The sequence below is a fragment of the Triticum aestivum genome, chromosome 7B (genome assembly GCF_018294505.1).
Source record: "Triticum aestivum cultivar Chinese Spring chromosome 7B, IWGSC CS RefSeq v2.1, whole genome shotgun sequence".
Lineage (NCBI taxonomy): Eukaryota > Viridiplantae > Streptophyta > Magnoliopsida > Poales > Poaceae > Triticum > Triticum aestivum.
The window spans coordinates 724,273,120-724,293,061 of record NC_057813.1 but is presented as its reverse complement, the minus strand read 5'-3'; the positions used below and the strand labels follow the sequence as shown (position 1 = coordinate 724,293,061).

At 45.9% G+C, this 19,942-nt stretch overlaps 1 protein-coding gene across 1 annotated transcript; it reads left to right on the top strand.

Moving 5' to 3' along the window:
• The first annotated feature begins 3,188 nt into the window (after nt 1–3,188).
• On the top strand, nt 3,189–4,199 carry LOC123158633 (uncharacterized). The gene is made up of 2 exons (XM_044576547.1): nt 3,189–3,363; nt 3,885–4,199. The coding sequence occupies exons 1-2, from the start codon at nt 3,277–3,279 to the stop codon at nt 4,197–4,199; spliced, it is 402 nt and encodes a 133-aa protein (XP_044432482.1). The 5' UTR covers nt 3,189–3,276.
• The last annotated feature ends 15,743 nt before the right edge of the window (nt 4,200–19,942 follow it).

The window sequence follows — 19,942 nt, the reverse complement described above, 5'->3', positions numbered from 1 at the left end:
AGTTGGATCACTTCTTGCAAGTAGGGGGATGAAGCAGTGTAGTCTCTCTGTTGATGATCAATGCAAGTAGCTACACTGCTTCTGTCCTGACGATAAACGAAGCAGTCTAGTGATGAAACGCTCTGTGGCAATTTCTCTGGTCGTCACAATTTCCACCTGATGAGTCTTCAGGCGTTGAATCGAGCAGGTCTGAACCTGGTCCCTCTGTCTTTTTGTCCTTCGACCGATAGTCATTTACACGTGCAACTGGAAATGGCATTGATTTTCTTGGTTTAAATACTGTTGCTAAAAACACCAGCTTTAACAATCGAAAAACGAAAAAGAAGTGTTCCCATACACAAAAATAATAATAATAAATGTTCATACATATGAAATAAAATGTTCCTGTATGCGATGAATTTACATTTATGTAAGAAACATATTTTTGTAAAGAAAACCATGGATTAAAAAATGTTCATACAGTAAAGAATGATTACATGATCTTTAGTATTGGAAAAGTATTCATGTGCACAAAAAAATATTTTTAGTATGTTAAAAAATGGTTACATGATTTTTACAAGTTCATAGATTTATTAAAAAAGATCGTGTGTACACGATAAAACTTTACCACATACTTAAAAGTGTCATATATGAAAACATATTAATATAGCATGTGTTAATTTTTTGTAATTTTGGATAAATCAAAAGGAGAAAAGATAACAAAAAGTAAAATATATAAGTGAAAGGACAACATAAAAATAAAGAAAGAAAAGGGAACAATCGGCTGAAACCAGAAGAAGCCAAAATGACCACCAAGAAACTGGAAAAGAGAAAGAAAAATGTTTATTTATGGGAACCGCTCACCTATGGCTGTGTGCATCAAGAGATGCAGAGGCCGGGGGTACGCCTCCTTTTCGAGAAAAAAAGTGCGAACCGCTCACCTATTTCTCGCAGTAAGCGCGGAACAGGATTTACTGAGGAGGAGTTCAACGTTTAGCATCTGGGCCTATACATGGGCCTCCTTTCTTGGTTGGGCAACTTTTTCTAAAATTGTGTGTTGGGCTTAACTTTCCCTTTTTTTTCCCCTTAATGTTGTTCGTTTTCATTCCTTCTGTGCCTGAAGCAGAAGCAGAAGCTGAAACTGGCTCTTCTAGTTTTTGGCATGGTTATCCTCCCAATTTTATTTTACAAGACATTTTGAATGATACAACAGCGAATTTTTATTCCTTACATAATGAGCAGAGAGGTTTATGCTTTAAGGTCAGTAAACATTTCTGAATTAAGACAAACGAAGAGATGAAAAGAAAATTAAATTATCACAGAATCAGCAAAGAAAAAAAATAGAGGTATAAAAGCATGAGAAGAAATTCAGGGTGTTTACAAACATAGGAAAAAAATCAGATTATAACAGCACGAGAAGAAATTCAGAATTCTTTTTGCAGACCGACATATGAAAAGAATTCAGATTATAACAGAACAAGCAGAAAAAAAAAGAATGGATCATAGATTATAAAAAGAATGGGCACAAATTCAGAATGTTCACATCGCATAGTGCAATGATACGGCGGCCAATTGGCTGCCGTCCACTTAAGCAGAGAGTTCATGCTTTTAGGGGATATTGGTGTTTCAGAGATAATGTGTGGTTTAATTAATGACGAGTCTATTCTGCTGGGACACATGCCATACTGTAAAAACATCTAAGAAATATATGACGAGAAGTTGTATATTGATTTTGCGGTACGAGATTATGAGGGATATGCTAAAGATGCTCTTACTTTGGCACTGAATTACTACGAAATCACGAGCGAACATACAATATTATTTGCGAGAGAGCATACATACGGTGTTACTATCGTAGATCCAGCATGAGTGGTCCGATGTATTAGGGCGTGGGTGGTGGGGTACGTACGTGCGTACGAGTATGACTGGTTGGTCTTTAGCCGGCGCGCCGGGCCGGTGGCGGCTGGCCTGCCACAGCATGCCAGAATGGGAATGTGTGGTTCAAGGAGTAGTAGAGCAAAAATATCACAGCACACAGCTAATGCAACGAGAGGCGACAAAAGCGGCTAGGCTGGTTTCGTGACTTAGCATCTACTCCCTCCGTTCCTAAATATAAATCTTTCTAGACATTTCAAATGAACAACAACGTATGAATGTATGTAGATATATTTTAAAGTATACGCTCACTCATTTTATTCCATATGTAGTTACTTGTTGAAATTTCTAAAATGACTTATATTTAAAAACGAAGGGAGTATGATGCATGCATGCTACGGTGATCCTACAATGCACGAGAGGTAACAACACAACCGTAGAGGAGCAATGAGCCGCAATACCCTCTCTCTAATAAGAGCATCTGTTACGTGTAGTACTGCTCGATGGGCCATATGAGAAAGATTCCCTTCGGCCGTGGCCCTCTCCTGTCACAGCACTCGGTGTTGTAAGGGGGGTCACCAAGGCGGATCACCAATCAGATCTCACCAAATGTCTACTAGCGACGTGTTTGTAGACAGCGAAATGGACACCAACAAACCGATTAGGGCATGTATAATGGTTCTATCTTAGCAATGCCACGTAGGATAAATGATGAGGTGGAGGAGAAAGAAATCATAAGAAAAGGCTTGTCTTCTCTTATTTAAGGAGTATTTAACAAAAACTACCACATTTGCCGGAAACGTGACAGAAAACTACCACTCTACGTTTTTGTGCGAAAAACTACCAAATTTGGACTAAACCGTGGCAAAAAACTACCAACTCGGGAAATCGCTCGCTTCGCCCGTGCTAACCCTGTTTCTGACCGGTTGGCCCGCGAATCAGTCGCCACGCTGGCGAACGGACGGCCGCCGCGCGTTGACGGCCGTTAACGGCCCGTCCGCTGTCGGAACGGCGCCTGTCGGTGGGCCAATAAGTGAGAGCGAGATCAGCCGCTCATTCTCCTCCTCCTCGCTCGCTCTCACTCGTCCTCACTCCATCCTCTCCCTCTCCCTCTCCCTGGTCCTCTGACCTAGGTCAGCCTATCGCCGTCGCCGCCGCGGCCATTGCTGCCGGTCGAAGGTGAGGATGCCATCCTGGTATGACGAGGACAACTCGGACGAGGACATCAACATGGTTTCATTGGATCAACAGCTATTTGTAAGTGCATAATGGTGGAACAGAGTTAGGGTTAGGGTTAGTTCATCCAAATTGGAGATTCCAATTTGCTTTTGGTTTGATTCGAAGTTTCTTTTGCAGGAAACCCCTGACACTGTGGTGGAACCATCTTTCTGTGGTTCTTACACTGAATCTGAGCCGACGTGCATGATGCATCATCAGAGGCCGAAGAAGATGGTGGCTTTTGAAGGTTCTTTGACTGGCAGGCGTTTCCTGGGTTGTCCTATGCAGCAGGTATTAAATCTTGAACGCTAACTTGTTTTGCTGGTGGAGATGTGTGATGTGTTTTGCTGCTGGAGATGTGAGATGTGTGGTGCAGCATGTGGTGCAGAGATGTGTGCTGCAGCATGTGGAAGCTATATATGAAAGTAGATCTTTAGTTAACTGAATTCAATACATGACTGAATCTGATAACACCTACAAGCAGATATCTTTAGTGTATTATGAACCTGAGAATATAGTTGTTAACTGAAAAAGAACAGAGTAGGTGTTAACTGAAAAAGAACAGAGTAGGTGTTAACTGAAAAAGAACAGAGTTAAATGAATTTATATCTACTGCTAAATGTAGTTGTTAACTGAATTATCTCTGTTGCTAAATGTAGCTGTTAACTGAATTTATCTCTGATGCTAAGTCAGGTGCATATTGATGTAAACAAAGGGTTTCAGTTAAATGAAATGACTTTATGACTTTTGGTTTCTGTACTAAGTTTGTTACTAAGTGCTTTGTGCTTAATTATAAATAATTGCTTCTGTAGGATGAAGGTGTGAACTGTGGGGTTGTGGAGTGGGTGGATGGTCCTTGGCCAGAGATTCTACAAAGGTGCCTAACCAGGATTTGGGACATGTATCATGAGCAGAACTTGGGCAGGGTGAATGACAAACAAGCCCATGAGAAAGAGGTGGCCAAGCTACAGAAGGAAATTGATTTCCTGTCAAACAACTACAGCCAGTTGGTGGAAGATGTATCCAACCTATTTGACTACCAAGATGGCAAGATGTCTCATGACATGGACTATACCAGTCAGGCAATCAATGAACTAGCTGAGAAGAAGAAACAACTTGAGGATTAGGCAAAGATTGAGTTAAGTATGGAAAAGCTGAAGCTTGCCTAGGAGCAAAGGTGCATTCTTCAAAGCCAAGCAGAGATCATTCAGAACATGAGGAAGGCCATGAAGGAAGTGGAGGGGGACATGGACCTACTTAAGCAAGAGAAGAAGAAGTTAGAGTATCTTATTGCTGATCTGCTCAATGCTGGGCATGACAGCAAAGCTAAGCTGGAGAGGATCAAGGCAATTATGAATGAGTGAAGTGGTTGGTTTGTGGGTTAAGTAATTAGTAGGCCTATATATATAGCTGGCCTTGGAATGTCATGCATGTTAGGTGTATATTTTGGGAAAGTTTCATGTGCTTTCAGAATGGTATGAGGGAGGGAGGTATTGCTATGGTTTAAGAACTACTTGGTTTTATCTATGATGTAATGACTATTATGTTAAGACCTACTATGCTAAGTACTCATGCTAAGTTAAGTAAGTAAGAATGTTTTATCTATGATGAGGTTGTTTTACTCTGCTTATATCATGTGTGATAACTGACAGTAGTGACATAGTTGGAAGTAGCAAGTAACATATATAGCAATTAGCTTAGATAGTCTGACAAATAACTTAACATAGATAGTCTGACATAGATAGATAGTAGTGCCATTCATAGTCTGACATAGATAGCAACTACTATTAGATAGTGCCTGACATAAAGATGAACTACTAGTAGATAGTGCCTGACGAAACTGAACCTAGGAACTTACTGCACTTAAGAAAGTTCAGGACTGACGAAACTGAATATTAGTGCAGCAGTTCACTCCTCCTTCTTCAGCATCTTCAGGCGGTGCGAGCGGCGCACCGCAGTCACGGCCGCCCTCTTCTTCTTGCCCGGCGCCGGCTCCAGCACATCATCCTCACCGCCATCTTGTTCTTGCTTCACGACGACGCCGTCTGGGAGATCGTCCACCTCTGGCAGCGCATCCACGTGGATTGGGCGGTTCCTATCCCCCTCCACGGCGTCGAGGACGGGAGCCAGCATCTGCAGTTCAGGCTCATCGTCGGAGAGGACGACTACCTCATCCACCTCGTCGTCAGAGTCGTCAGAGGGCTCGTCACTGGACTCGTCGTCAGTGGACTCGTCGTCAGAAGACTCGCCCTTAGAGTCGTCAGAGGGCCCAAGGACCCATGGATTGCGCCACTCCCAGTAGGCGTTGTTGATTGGGGTTGGGACAGTGAGGACGGCTTCGGTGACGTCGTCCGTGGCGGCCGGTGGCGTGGTGGATGAGCGGTACATCCACCATCTGGCGTGCTGCCTGGGGTCGGGGGAGCGCTGCACCTCGCGCATCGCCCAGAGCAGAATGGTCGGCGCCGGGATGGTGCGGCCGGCAGGGAAGGCGCGCTGCTTTTCAGCAGCCGTCATCACCTTCACGAGGCCGCGGGCGTGGTTCCTGAGCATCGCGATACTGGGGAACCAGCGCGCGATCTCCCTGTACTGCGCCCGGATCTCCTTGTTGTTGCCGGCGAGAGCTTCGATGGCGAGCTGCCATTCCATGGCGACGGCGGTGGCGGTGGTTGTCGGCGGTGATTTCGACAGGAGAGAGGGGGAAGTGGAGTGGGCGGTGCGAGCGACGAGTGGGCGAGTGAGCAGAGGGCGTGGTGGGTGGACACGTAATAAAGTAGTAGAATCCGAAACGACTGGTTTTAATCAACGCACGCTCACCACGCTGCCGGCTGCTACGCACGCTGAAAAGAGGACGTGGCTAACAACATATAATAAGTTTGGCCGATACTAGTCAAACAAATCACCAGCACTAGCCCATTGGTATTGAACGCATAGTTACAACCAATTGGTCCTGGGTTCGAGCCCCAGGCCAGACTTTTTTTGTGCAGATTTTTTACGTACAATGAATTTGGCAATAAGTTCTGTACTATAGAAATGGCAAAGTAAAACAAAAAAACAAATCAAAACAAATCAGTAGCACTTGGCCCATTTGTATTGGGCACAAATAAGTTCACATGTCACATTGTCCAGAAATTAGTAGCACAACACACATTTAGTAGCAGAACACAAACTTAGTAGCAGAACACAAATAAGTAGCATACACTCAATAGTTTCCACTAGCATTGAAATAGGATGCAAACTTGCTAGGAGGTTTCCTCTTCCTCTTGCCTGCCAATATCCCTGGTTCTCCAGTGGATGTTCTTGGTGCATTGAATGTTCTTGTAGATGCTGATCCTCTTGTTCTTGCAGCTCTTGTTGATGCAGATCCTGTTGCAGGTTCTGGTGAAGACCTGGCTGCTCCTGCTGAAACTGTTGATGTTGAACCTCTCTTATTTGCTTTAGGAGGTGGAGCTGATGATGCTGGCATCTGTGTAGTTTGGTGTTGAGGTGGTGGTTGTGGAGGTGGATGTGTAGCACTAGAACTAAAAATTTCTCTATTCTCCTGCATGACAAAATTAAATCAGTTAGTAAATATACCAGAACTAAAAAAAGTAAACAAAGAATGCATCATTTTTGAATGACCTGGTGTAAGTTCTTTCTCATCTCAAGACTACGTTTTAGAGCTTTCCCACAATTAGTATATCTGTGGCCTTGTAGACCACAATTGCTGCATGTAATTGTTCCCATCCTGCTTGTGTCCTTTTGAGCAGGCACCTCAAACTGCCCCTTTCTCCTAGCTGTCTGTTTTTTGCCTGCTTTTTCTTTGAACACTGGGGGCTCAATATCAGGAGTATGGGTGTCAGGCCAGAATTCAGGACCAGGGACATGGTACACTATGTCTTTGTATGCTTCAATATATAGTGCTTTTTTGAAAAATTCATGCACATAGTCCTCTGGGTGCATGTGAATCTTGCTCATTGATGCTATTGCATGACTGCATGTCACACCTGTCATGTCCCACCTCCTGCAGTCACATGAGTGAGTAGCTAGGTTCACACAGTACTGATTTTCCTTACTATTAACTTGCCAAATGTCAGGACCTGCCTTGTATGCATCACAAAATTTGGCATACTTCTTATTCTCCTCTAATTTCTCTGAATAGTTGGGTGTGATCATCCACCTGCTGTTCTCTGTTTTTTCCCTAGTCTTCTGCCTTTTGATCATCTGCTTAGTCCTAATTCCTTCAAACATAGTCCTAATTGGTTTGGCCATAACATCAAGGATCATTTTGTTGAAAACCTCACTCAGGTTGTTCACAACAAGATCAGTTTTGCAATTGTAATCCATTGAAGACCTACACCAAGTCTCCTTTGGAATTTTTGAAAGCCACTTCCAGGCATCCTCACACTCTGCTTTAAGCTCTGCCATTGCCAATTCATGGCCATGTTTGGTGAATGAGTAGCTAGCCTGATCTACTAGCTTCTTTAGTTCTGCTCCTCTGAAACCAGCTGACTGAAAATTTGCATATATGTGCCTGAGGCAGTATCTCTGAGGGGAATCAGGGAACACCTCATTTATAGCCTTAAGAAGACCCTGATTGTAAATTTATAACCATGGTCATGAACAAAAGGAAATAAAGCTACTAATAACAATATATATCTGAACTAGTGGCTAAGATAGGGTGCATACCTTTTGCCTGTCAGAAATAATGGTGTAGGTTCCAAATTTGCTACCAGTTCCAATGCAACATCTTAGCTGGGTTAGGAACCATGTCCAACTATCTAAATCTTCCTTATCAACCACACCAAAGGCTATGGGGTAGATGTTGTTATTGCCATCTCTTCCTGTGGCTGCAAGTATTTGCTGTCCACTGGTTAGCTTGATGAAGCAACCATCAAGCCCTGCATCCATACCCAAATTAGCTACCATATATTTACAACAAGATATTTTGAACAAATTGCAGTTATAGATTTACCTATAAAGGGCCTGCAACCATTAAGAAATCCTTGCTTTGATGCATGCAAGCAGTAGAACATGTACTTAAATCTAGGTGTTGGGGCAGGGTTTTCTGGGTCCTCAAATGTTGTAACTACACACCTGCTACCAGGGTTTGTGTCAAGAACTGCTTGTAGGTAGTCCCTCAGTCTATAGTACTGCTCCTTCTGGTCACCTTGTACAACCTTAATAGCCTTCCTCCTTGCCCTATAGGCCACACTCTTTGATACATCAACTGAAAACTTGACTTTGCTGTTTTTAATAAGTGAATCCACAGGTGCTCTAGGATCTGCTCTAAGAGAAGGCTCAACTGCTTTGGAAAGCCACTTAGTAGTAACCTTTGTGTTCTCTGCTGATGCTAGACAAATGTGCTCCATGTTACATTTCTTAATGCAAAATGTTCTTTCATGAGCTATCCTAGAGGCACACATGTAAAATTCACATCCATGCTCTCTTTGTGAACACCAAACAATAATTCTTGTTGGAGTGTTCCTGTGGTAGTGAAAAGACCTCAAAGTCCTTATATGAAAATCTCTTAATGCTTCTCTGAACTGGTAAACACTATCAAAACAAAAGTTCTTGCACAAGAGTAAATGTGAATTGGGAATTGAGGGGTCAAAATATAGCCTTTCCTTCATCTTTTTCTTACTACTCTTTGTGTTTGGCTTCTTCATGAGGTATGGTAGTTCAACATCATCTACTTCTTCCTCATCACTTATGCCTGCATCACCAGCAAAACAAAACTCATCTGCTTCAGGAAACCAATCTTCAAAACGTTTTTTCTCTACCTCTTTGTGACATCTGCTAGTTGGACCAGGATTCTTCACATGTTTGACAATAGCAGTAGTTTGCAATGTTGTATCCTCTTCAGAGACACACACTATTTCCATTGGTTGAACAACTTCAGCACTCCCATCTGAATGAACTGAATCCTCAGAACAAAATTCAGACACTTCAGTGTCTCCTTCAAAGTGGTTCAAATCTGCCTCTCTTTGAATCCTGCTCCTCTCAAGCTGAGCCTTTCTATCATCTATCTGATTCTGAAGCTCAGATTGCTCCACAACCTTTTTCACACAGCAGCTCTCTTGAGTGTTCATGTAATTCTCATTAGCCTGTGTACTAATTCCAGGTTCAACATTTCTCACAACCCTTATGTTGACTAGCTTGACATGATGAAAAAAGTCCAACATTTCATGAACACTAGCTTCATTACCTAAATACTTTACTCTGTCAGATCCAATTTCCTCCTCCTTCACATAGTACATGTAATCACTGTCCCCATACCCTTCACTAGCAATGAGTGATTGTAGAGTAAGCAAAGAAATATCTGACTCAAATACACCCCTTTTCACAGGGTTTCTTCCTTCTAAATGAAACCATATATCCCACTTCTGGTTAGCCAAACTGCACAAATAAGTGCTCATGAATTGAATTGAAATTGACTGAGCTATACAGTTTACTGACTCCAGTTTACTACACATGTCCAACTAATAGAAACAAACACATCTTACTAATTTGCAATGTTGAAGCAGCTAACCAAAAGCCCAGCAGATGATACTTGCATACCTGCGACCCATTGGCGATGACTGGGAGAGCGGTGCCTCCGGCTGTTGCGAGCCGGCCTGCATCGAGAAACTGGTGCTCCCCAACCAATTATCGACTGAGCCGCTGGCCATCGGTGGAGGCGCGGGCGAGGCAGCAGCGTCCAAACTTGTCTCGCCGCCAGCGTCGCCGCCGCCAGCGTCGCCGCCGCCAGCGCCGCCGCCCTCCGGAATCAACGAGGACATGGCGGCCGCCACCTAGGTCAGAGAGAGGGAGAGGAGGGAGAGAGTGAATCGAGAGGGGAACGGATCAGATTTGACCCGCACCGCACCGACAAGCGCCGTTCCGACAGCGGACGGGCCGTTAACGGCCATCTACGCGCGGCGGGCGACCGTTAGCCAACGTGGCGCCTGATTCGCGGGCCCAACCGGTCAGATTCGGGGTTAGCGCGGGCGAAGCGAGCGATTTCACGAGTTGGTAGTTTTTTGCCACGGTTTAGTCCAAATTTGGTAGTTTTTCGCACAAAAACGTAAAGTGGTAGTTTTTCGTCACGTTTCCGTCAATTGTGGTAGTTTTTGGTTAAATACTCCTTATTTAAGAGAAGACAAGAGATGATCTCTTAGCACAATATGTCTCATTATTTTTTTTTAAAATAGCTAGTTATTGAAGACAAGGCTAAAAGATGACCCATTGTATACACCTTTTTTTGTCATCTCTAAATTATGTAAAACTTAAGATAAAACTACGTTATCAACCATTGTACATGCCCTTATACTATCCATAAATGTCCGCTCGTTCAAAGGGAAGAGGAGAGAGAAAGCAGGGAGAGCAAAAAAAATGGATTTGTGGCCGGGTTTGAGGCTCAATTGATGGTGTCTTAAGACGGCCAAACATAGACCCCCCCCCCTTCCCCTTCCCCTCCTTTGACATTTTTAAGATTTCGGACGTACAGACCAGTTAATGGACATTTGATGAATACCATTAGATGGAGAAAATTTTGATGGTCAGTGTTGGAGATGTCCTAAGAGCATCTACAACTATATTGAAGTTCGCGGATGCGCCCACAGACAGCGCCGGTCCAGCCCTCAAATTACCCCTTTTGCGACCGCAACCCTTACTTTGAAATCTCAAATCCATACAAACACATGCACGTCGATCACACACACAAACAATGAGTAGCGCAGAAAAATACAAATTATTCATACATGAAAAATACATAAACCAAAAGTAGTCCAAACATAAAATTTGTTCATCGTGCATAATTGAAAGATAAAAAAAAATAAAGTTCAGTGATTTTCAATGCGGATCCACATATGCTCCACAACATCATTGAGAAGTTGCATATGCACCTATTGACCCTGAAGTTGTTGATGCCTATCAAGAAAACTTTGCAATATGCTCCGCCTCTTGTTCCATACATGAACTCCGGGCTTCTAAAAATCATGCATGCAGGCTGCCTCTTCACTTGTGACGCCCCCGATTCAATCGTACATTAATTATACACACAAATGTGTACGATCAAGATCAGGGACTCACGGGAAGATATGACAACACAACTCTAGACACAAATAAAAGCAATACAATCTTTATATTAAAAGCCAGTGCCTCGAGGGCTCGAATACATCAGCTCGAATAAAACGAGTCAGCGGAAGCAACATTATCTGAGTACAGACATAAGTTAAACAAGTTTGCCTTAAGAAGGTTAGTACAAAAGCAACATCGATCGAAAAGGCAAGGCCTCCTGCCTGGGAGCCTCCTAACTACTTCTGGTCGTCGGCGTCCGTCACATGGTAGTAAGCACCCTCGGGGTAGTAGTAGTCGTCGGCGGTGGCAGTGGTCTCAGGGACTCCGCCATCTGGTTGCATCAAACGGATATGGGGGAAAAAGAAAGCAAAGCAAACGTGAGTACTCATACGAAGTACTCAGCAAGCAAGGATCTACACTACATATGCAACATTATCAAAAGAAGGCTGTATATGTGGACTGTACTGCGGAAATGCCAAAATATAGGGGAGAGCCTAGTCCTATCGAAGACTAGCATTTTCAGCATCTTCAGCGATCTTGTAGCATTAGAAGAGTGCATAGCATAAAGTAAAGTAGTAGTAGTGTCATCAACCTCGCCCAGAGATCCTTCCTCGACTCCGTGCGAGACAGCAATCCCATAGCCATGCTATCCATTTCTCATCTCAAGTAAATCCAGTTCTAGTTGTATCGATCGGGATACAACTCCGAGAGTCCGTTACTATAGGACAGGCTACCGATAGATGTTTTCCTCCCTGCAGGGGTGCACCAACTTACCCATCATGCTCGATTAACTCCGGACGGACACACTTTTCTGGGTCATGCCCAGCCTCGGCCAAACGATACGCCGCAACTTGACCTAGGCTTAATAGACATGTCAGTACGCCGGTCTACATCCTAAGCGCGCAGGGGTCTCGAGCCCATCGCCCTTTGCACTCCTGCACGTTGCGTACGCGACCGGTGAGTATACCTAGCTACCTCCTTAAAAAGGAAGGTACGTACGCAGTCCAACCAAGCGCGCGCCGCTCAGTCGCATGACGTCTATTAAGCTTCGGCTGATGTATACGACGTAGATTGGCCATACTGTGCCCACGTGTTAGTTAGTGCTATCAGGCCAGAGGCCCCTTGGATCAAATATCCAAAGCATAGTGGATTAGGAGCACGCGGTAACAAGCAGCACTAGTAGAAAGAGGGTCATTTGTCTCGGTTCGTAAGGGCCTTCTGTCCCGGTTTAAGAACCGGGACTAAAAGGTCGGTACTAATGCCCTTGGCCTTTAGTCCCGGTTCTTACACGAACCGGGACAGATGGGCCTCCATGTGACCGCTGCGGCCAGCCCGGGTAGGGGGGCCTTTGGTCCCGGTTGGTGACATAAACTAGGACCAAAAGGCTTTCCACGCGTCAGCAGCGGGCTGGAGCTGAGTTTTTTTTAAAGGGGTCGGTTTATGGGTTTCGGGGGTTAATTTAGGTTGTTATTAGCTAGCTAATAGAGAGAAGTGTCCTCCCTTATATCTCCATGCTTGGTTTACCAACGCTACTACTATGTTCATTTCACCCGCTTATATATAATAACTCTTCATGCTCGCATCATGCATCATCATATATAATAACAAGTCCTACTAATCATGCATCATCATACAACTTCTACTCATTATTAATAAGAAGTCATACGATCATCATCCTCATAGTCATCGAACTAACTCTACTTAATTGTTCTTAGCACATGATCATCAGTATCAGGTAGGACCTAAATACCCTTAAGGTAAAATAGCATAAAACAATTTAGACCCTGACTCTCCATTATGGAGAATGGAGATCATCCTGTCTCCAATTCTTGCGCTTCGCTTTCTTTTGCTTCGAAGAACCTCCTTACGACTGTCCATACATTTTTCCATTATTTGATTGTCATGTCTCCACTTTTTTTTAGAAATCCGGTATTGACAGTTGAGATTCGTAGGATGACCTGGTTGTATGTTCAAAACACCAAGGCGACCATGCTGATACATCATATGAGACATACAATCATTCGGGATTATCTGTTGAAAAACATAGTAATAACTTCGTAGTTAGCAATGATGTACTAGTTTTAGAAGTATGCAAAAGATGCACGGATGTCGTAATAGTAAAAAATCTTACTAGGGTATCTCCATAGTAGTTATCGTAATTCAACACGTGCACTAGTGGCACGTATTGACCATAATGTTGAGGAGTTCGATTGTAGATATTGTAATTCTCAAGATCAGTATAAAATGTGATCAGATGATTTTTCTCCTTATAAGTTAATTCAGAGCCATCGGTGTAGTGGGTTTTGTCTACCATCTTCCACACATTTTTTGAAGAATGAAAATAAGCTGTCAAATATTTTGAAATAAACAATATAAATTACTTAATAACTATGTTTGAGAAGCTCACATAGGGGAAGAATTGGAAGCGTACCAACAAGGACCCAAATGCCATATTGTCTTGCTCGATTTTAGGATCACCAAGATTCATGGTGACAAGCATACCCTCATCAAAACCATACATCTTGCAAAGTGCTTCCCAATTTTTGCAATCAAAATGGGTTACACTCTCAGAATTGTACAACTTTACTTCAAAATCCACACCATGATGGGTCCTTAGATGAATTTTCTTTGTTTCCATACTTTCATGGTCTTCAAAACCTATCATCTGCAAGACATAGCGTCTTGCATAGCATGGGATAAGCTAGTCGAATTGGAAAAGATGAAAAGTACACGTTTAAATAGTTGAAGTCATGCTTAATTACGAAAAAAACTATTATCGTCATTGCGTACCGTTTCAACATCGAAGGTCTCCTCAAACTTAATGCTGAAGCGCCGATCTTCGTCCAGCTCAAAGAACCTGTCGCACATACCTCGGTCGTCGTGGCACCAGTCGCACTCCCCCGGACGGTTTTCGTCGTCCGAGTACGAAATTTTCTATGTTCATAATTCAAATATTAAACTTGTACAATTAAATATATGTACTAAAAAACCTAAATTAGATCATTATTATTCATCACGGGTTGACTATCGGTCTGTAGAGACTTTTCTTGAAAACTCTCAGCTCATGTGGTGTACATATTCGACCGTTGGTGATGGTACTATGCTCCTGATGGTATGGTCTGTCGACTTTGCCGCTCCCTCTATGGTCTTAAAAAGGCCCCTCGCGCCTGGTTTGAGCGCTTCACCTCTATGGTGACTGCCGCTGGTTTCTTGCCCAGTGATCATGATCCTGCGTTGTTTGTTCACACGTCTTCTCGTGGTCGGACTCTTCTCCTTCTCTATGTTGATGACATGATCATCACTGGTGACGACTCTGACTACATTGCCTTTGTTAAGGCTCGCCTTCGCGACCAGTTCCTCATGATTGATCTTGGTCCACTTTGCTATTTTCTTGGGATTGAGATCTCCTCGACCTCTGATGGCTTCTACATCTCCCAAGAAAAATATATTCAAGATCTTCTTGCTCGCGCTGCTCTCGGTGATAAGCGCATAGTTGTCACTCCTATGGAGGTCAACGTTCAACTTTGTGCCTTTGATGGTGACCCTCTTCCTAATCCCACTCGCTATCGTCACCTTGTTGGCAGTCTTGTCTATCTAGCTGTTACGCGTCCTGACATCTTCTATGTTGTCCACATCCCGAGTCAGTTTGTTTCAGCCCCCACCCCCACCTCTGTCCACTATAGTCATCTCCTCCGTGTTCTATGATATCTTCATGGCACGATCTCTTAGCGTCTTTTCTTTCCCCGCTCCAGCTCTCCTGAGCTCCAGGCCTACTCTGATGCTACCTGGGCTAGTGATCCCTCTGATCGACGCTCGCTGTCTACTTATTATGTCTTTCTTGGTGGCTCTCTTATTGCCTGGAAGACAAAGAAACAGACTGCAGTTTCTCGCTCGAGTACAGAGGCTGAGTTGCGAGCCATGGCTATGTTGACGGCTAAGGTGATCTGGTTACGGTGGTTACTTGAGGATTTTGGTGTGTCTGCTACTACCTCGACTCCCTTACTGTCAGACAGTACCGGTGCTCTCAGTATTGCGCGTGACCCGGTGAAGCATGAGCTCACCAAGCACATCGGTGTGGATGCCCACTTTGTGCGTGCTGCTATGCAGGATCAAACTCTCGCTCTTCACTATGTGCCCTCTGACTTACAGTTGGCGGACTTCTTCATGAAGGCACAAACTCGAGCACATCATGGCTTTTCCCTCTCCAAACTCAGTGTTGTTGATCCACCATGAGTTTGAGGGAGGGTGTTAGATGTGTATAGTCCCTTTTCGGTATATCCCCATTGTATAAGGGGTTTCTTGCACTATACCATACATGTATATGTAATGGCCTTTGGCCCTTAGTGAATACTAGTTGCTGATTATCCTACATTATCATCGTCGTCACCCGAAGCTAGGGCGGAGCATTTACAAGAACAAACATTACAGTATTGGCATAGCTTAACAGGCGTCCTCCATCTTCCCCGGTCCCTCAAGCGTCTAAGGGCATCTCTAGCCGTTGGCCCCCCAGGAGGGGCAAAAAATCGCCCCCTGGGGGCGCACCGGCGCTAAACCGCGCAATGGGGGCATGATGCCCCCCAGTCGCGGCGCCCACGGTTAGTCAAAAAAGTCAAATAAGGCGCAAAAACGATTCAAATTTAACGCAAACATCGGCGAGTTCGTTCAAACTTAAACATATTTTACAAAAAAAGAAGAAAAAACTACCGCGGGCTACCCCCGCCATCTCCCTCGCCGCCCGCCTCGCCGCCCGCCTCGCCGCCCGCCCACGCGGTTCTACATGCCGAGGAGGCTGTAGAACCGCGTGTAGTCACCGCCGTCGTCGTCATCGTCGCCGCCCCCGCCTCCGCCTCCGTCTCCCTGCTGCATCCCTCCCCCGGTTGGCGCGGCGGGTTGGACGGTCCGGGGGCGTCGTCGTCGTCGTCGTCGTCGCTGACGAGGACCACGACGTCGTGCTCGTCCTGGCGCCCACGCTTGCGGGCGGCGATCTCCTCCAGGGCCCGGCGCTGCCGGACCATCTCATCGCGGAGGTAGTCGTCCCGCGCCCACCGCATGGCGTCCTCGTCGGAGAAGCCGCGCCGGGCTATCTCCTCGTACTCCGTGGGGAGGCCGGGCTCCGGCTTGGGCTCGACGAGGACGAAGCGGCCGGTGGGTGGAGAGGCGTTGGCGCCGATGCGGACGCCGGAGCTGCGGGTGCGCGCGCTGACCGGCGTGTCCTGGGGCTCCAGCTTGACGGGACGGAGGCAGGGCGAGCCGCCGGACGAGGAGGAGGACCCCCCGGTCTCCATGCGCCTCGGGGTCCAGGAGCTTCCCTGGCGGCGTGAGAAGGAAAGGGGATCGGGGTACTCGAGGCGGCGTGTTGCCGCCCTCGATGTAATCGAGGACGGCCTCCAACGTGCGCCCGGGCACGCCCCACCACCGACGCCGGCCGGCGGCGTTGAGCCTGCCGGAGGGCACGACGCCGTTGGTGGCCTCGAGCTGCTGGGCGTGACGGCGGCGGAAGTAAGGTTCCCAGAGAGGGCTGTCGGGGACGTACCGTGGCCCCTCACTCGCTGCACGCAGCAGGTTCGAGCGGATGCGTGCGATCTCCGCACGCCGTGCCGCGCCGGTGGGTACCGGGGGCACCGGCATGCCGCCCGCGCTGATCCTCCACGCCCCGGGCACCCGCATGTCCGGCGGGACCGGGTACTCGGCCTCGTAAAGGAGGCGAGCCTCGTCTTCATGAAGATGGCGGCGGCCGAAGCCGTTCGCGCCGCGCCGTCGCCTGGGAAGCGCTCGGCCATTGGTGTGAACTGGAGACGGCGAAAGAGAGGAGAGGAGAGGGAGGAACAACGACGGCGGGAGAGTGTGAGTCGCGGAGTGCGCCGGGGCGCGTCATATATAGGCCGAGGCGCGCGTGCCACCGTGTGTACGCGTGGCGGGCAAGGGAGGGCGAGGGACGCGCGTCGTCCGGCCTTCACTGCGCCGCCCGTGAGGCATCAATGGTGCAGGCTGACCGGCGCGGCAGCGCGCGGCAGCTTTGGCATTGATTCGCCACGGGAAACGAGGCGATGAGGACGACGAAGGGCCGAGAAGAGAGCCGTGTCGCTGACACGGCGGGCCCGCGGCTTTTTCGCGCCAAAACAGTTCACCCGCCCCAGCGCGCCGGGTTCGGGCTGGATCCGTCGGCGCTGTTTTCGGCCCAAGCCGGCGAAAATCGGGCTCCTGGGGCGCGACTGGGCCGTTTTTTCGGCGCCGGCGCGAAAAAAACGCTTGGGGAGGCCTTCCTGGGGGCGCGGCTGGAGATGACCTAAGGATTCGGGGTTGTGGCGGGTTGACATCTCTGGAATCCTGTTCACGAGAGCTCCCATCATTGGAGTTCCTCGAGCTTGTGGGATGCAATACCTTGTTGTCCGTACCAGATGGGCCGTAGGTATACTCATCTCTCCAGTATGTTGGCATTAGAGGTTGCCCCGGTATGAAGACGCTCCCAACAAGTCTGCAGCAACAGCTGGGCAGTATGCAGGAGGAATACATAGATGCCCATGATTATGGAAGTAAGCATCCAGAAATTACCTTCTCTATCATTTCTTACTAGTGAGTATTAAATGTGCTAGTTAGATAGTATAATATCACCATTTGTAGTACGGCAGAAATTTGGAGCAAATTAAATGTTCATCTAACCTAAATTTGTTATTTCTTAATTTATTGATGTTTCTCTAAGTGTAAGTTTATGCATTATCAATATATGCAGATATGCGAAGGCCTACACTGCTGAAACCTAAGACGTGGAACACTGGAATACCAGTATGGAAGTTTTGCCCGAGGTTTGTGATCTGAAAACATGCTTATACTGCTGGAACACTTAAAGTGTTCTTTTTTGCAAGAATAAGCTGGTGGGATTATAAGATCTGATGCTCATTTGCAGACTTCTTCCAGCACATACAGACGGGGAAGAAATCACTTGGAGTTGAAGTATTCTTTTTCAAGACTCGACAGGTTGTTACCATTTGAACTGCGACATCAGTAATCAGAAAGCACGGCTATAATACTATTTGGCTATCGTTCTGCAACCATAGAAAGTATAATAAGTACTTGTATTTTCCACCTCTGTTTACCTATGGCCATATGATTGTAGTGCATTTCTTTCCAACAAGCACGATGACATTCTGCCCTGGATGGAGTCAATACTCTGTCCACCGTGCACAACCGTGCTGCTATTTTTTACTTGTACATACACGTGCTGTTAGTTATGGACCATCATATGTACTCCCTCCGTTTCAAAATACTTGACTTCTATTCGTCCAAAAATAGATGTATCTATATACTAAAACATGTCTAGATACATCTATATTTTGACAAATGAAAGTCATGTATTGTGAAACGGAGGGAGTATATTTGAAGCTGTTGATTTCCCCTGATACTCTTCACTAGGAATATTGTTCTGATGGTCATCCGAACCAATTCTATGAATGGCCGGCAGAAGTCCACATCGATTGTTTCTGGAGCCTAGCTTCTACAGATGATGTTGGTTAAACTCCTAGATCTTCTTTGGACATTGATCTTGCAGGCAATAATACTATTGGACCGTGTTTGCAATGTGTCGGAATTAATCATGGAACTCGAGATTTTGGTTCTCCAATATCAATATGTTGTTCCTTCTTTGTTGCATGTCTAAGAATCTATGGACCGTGTAATAGATGTCAAGATGAGAATTGAGTGGCATTTTGCATATCTGTGGTAGATGACTTGTCGTCTGCACATTACAGAACGTTCCTATCGATATATCTCCCAAATCTCAGGGGCCTTGTTTGGTGTGCTAATTTGCTTCCCAAAACCTTCATCGAATGTATCTATCGCCAGCATGTGCGTTGGTGTGAAATTGGTCAGGTCTTGTTGTAGATGCTGCTCTATTGTGATGTACAGTAGGGAAGACCCATATTGCAGAACTTTTGTGATAACGGCAAAGAAGATGAGGTAGCTATCTCAAACCAACTTTTTAATATGGAGAAGCAAACCAAGTGTTTGATGACTGACAAAGGAAAGTCATCAACCCTGAGATGAAATGGATTCTCACCGAGTGTTTAGGGATGCTCTTGAAAAAGTGTGCTTCTATTTATTCCTAACTTTTTTCTTCTTCCTAATTTATAGGAGTACAATATCTGTGCCGCATATAACAGGGCACTTATTTTGGAGATGAGATGAAAAAGGAGGGGAGAGTTTTTCAAGTGGCTCATGGTTTTGTACGCATGATTTTAAAATCTACGAAATTTTAATTTCATATTTAAAAGATTTTCTTTTATAAGAACAATGCAGGTTCAACTAAAAAAAAGTAGAACAGCAGGTATCGCTCTCTGGACTGCACTGGCCGGGATTTTGGTTATCCAATGGAGCAGAGCCCAGTGGGCGATATACGCTACGGGCCCTACCTAGCCGCCGTCTTCGATCCCCACCCAAATCCTAAAAAAAATAAAAAATCCCAGAAAGCAGCCATGGCGGAAGAGGAGGAGGGGGGAGGCGGCGCCGTCCACGTATCTCCCGGCTTCTCCAGCAACCAAGCGCGGAATCATCCTCCTCGACCATGGCGACACCGCCCTCGTTCCTCTCTCCAGAAACCGTCGGTGGGACGTGCGGCTGCCGGAGTGTGCCGTGGAGCAACCAAGGGCGGGCGGGCGCGCGGTGGAGGAGCTGCCGGCAGCTCGGCTCGGCTCGGCTCAGCTCGGTTCCGGTAAGACCAAATCACACTCAAACTTTTTATCCCTGTACCGCTCCGTTGAGAAAGCTCAATTTTCTGATCACTGAATATCCTACCTACGGATGGTCCAATCAGTTCTCCATGAGATTCCCTAATGCTAAA

Bases quoted from the DNA above. Each gene is read 5' to 3' on its own strand.
- LOC123158633 (XM_044576547.1), top strand. From the start codon at position 3,277: ATGATGCATCATCAGAGGCCGAAGAAGATGGTGGCTTTTGAAGGTTCT. The intron at 3,364-3,884 runs GTATTAAATCTT...TTGCTTCTGTAG, and splicing joins TGGGTTGTCCTATGCAGCAG to GATGAAGGTGTGAACTGTGG.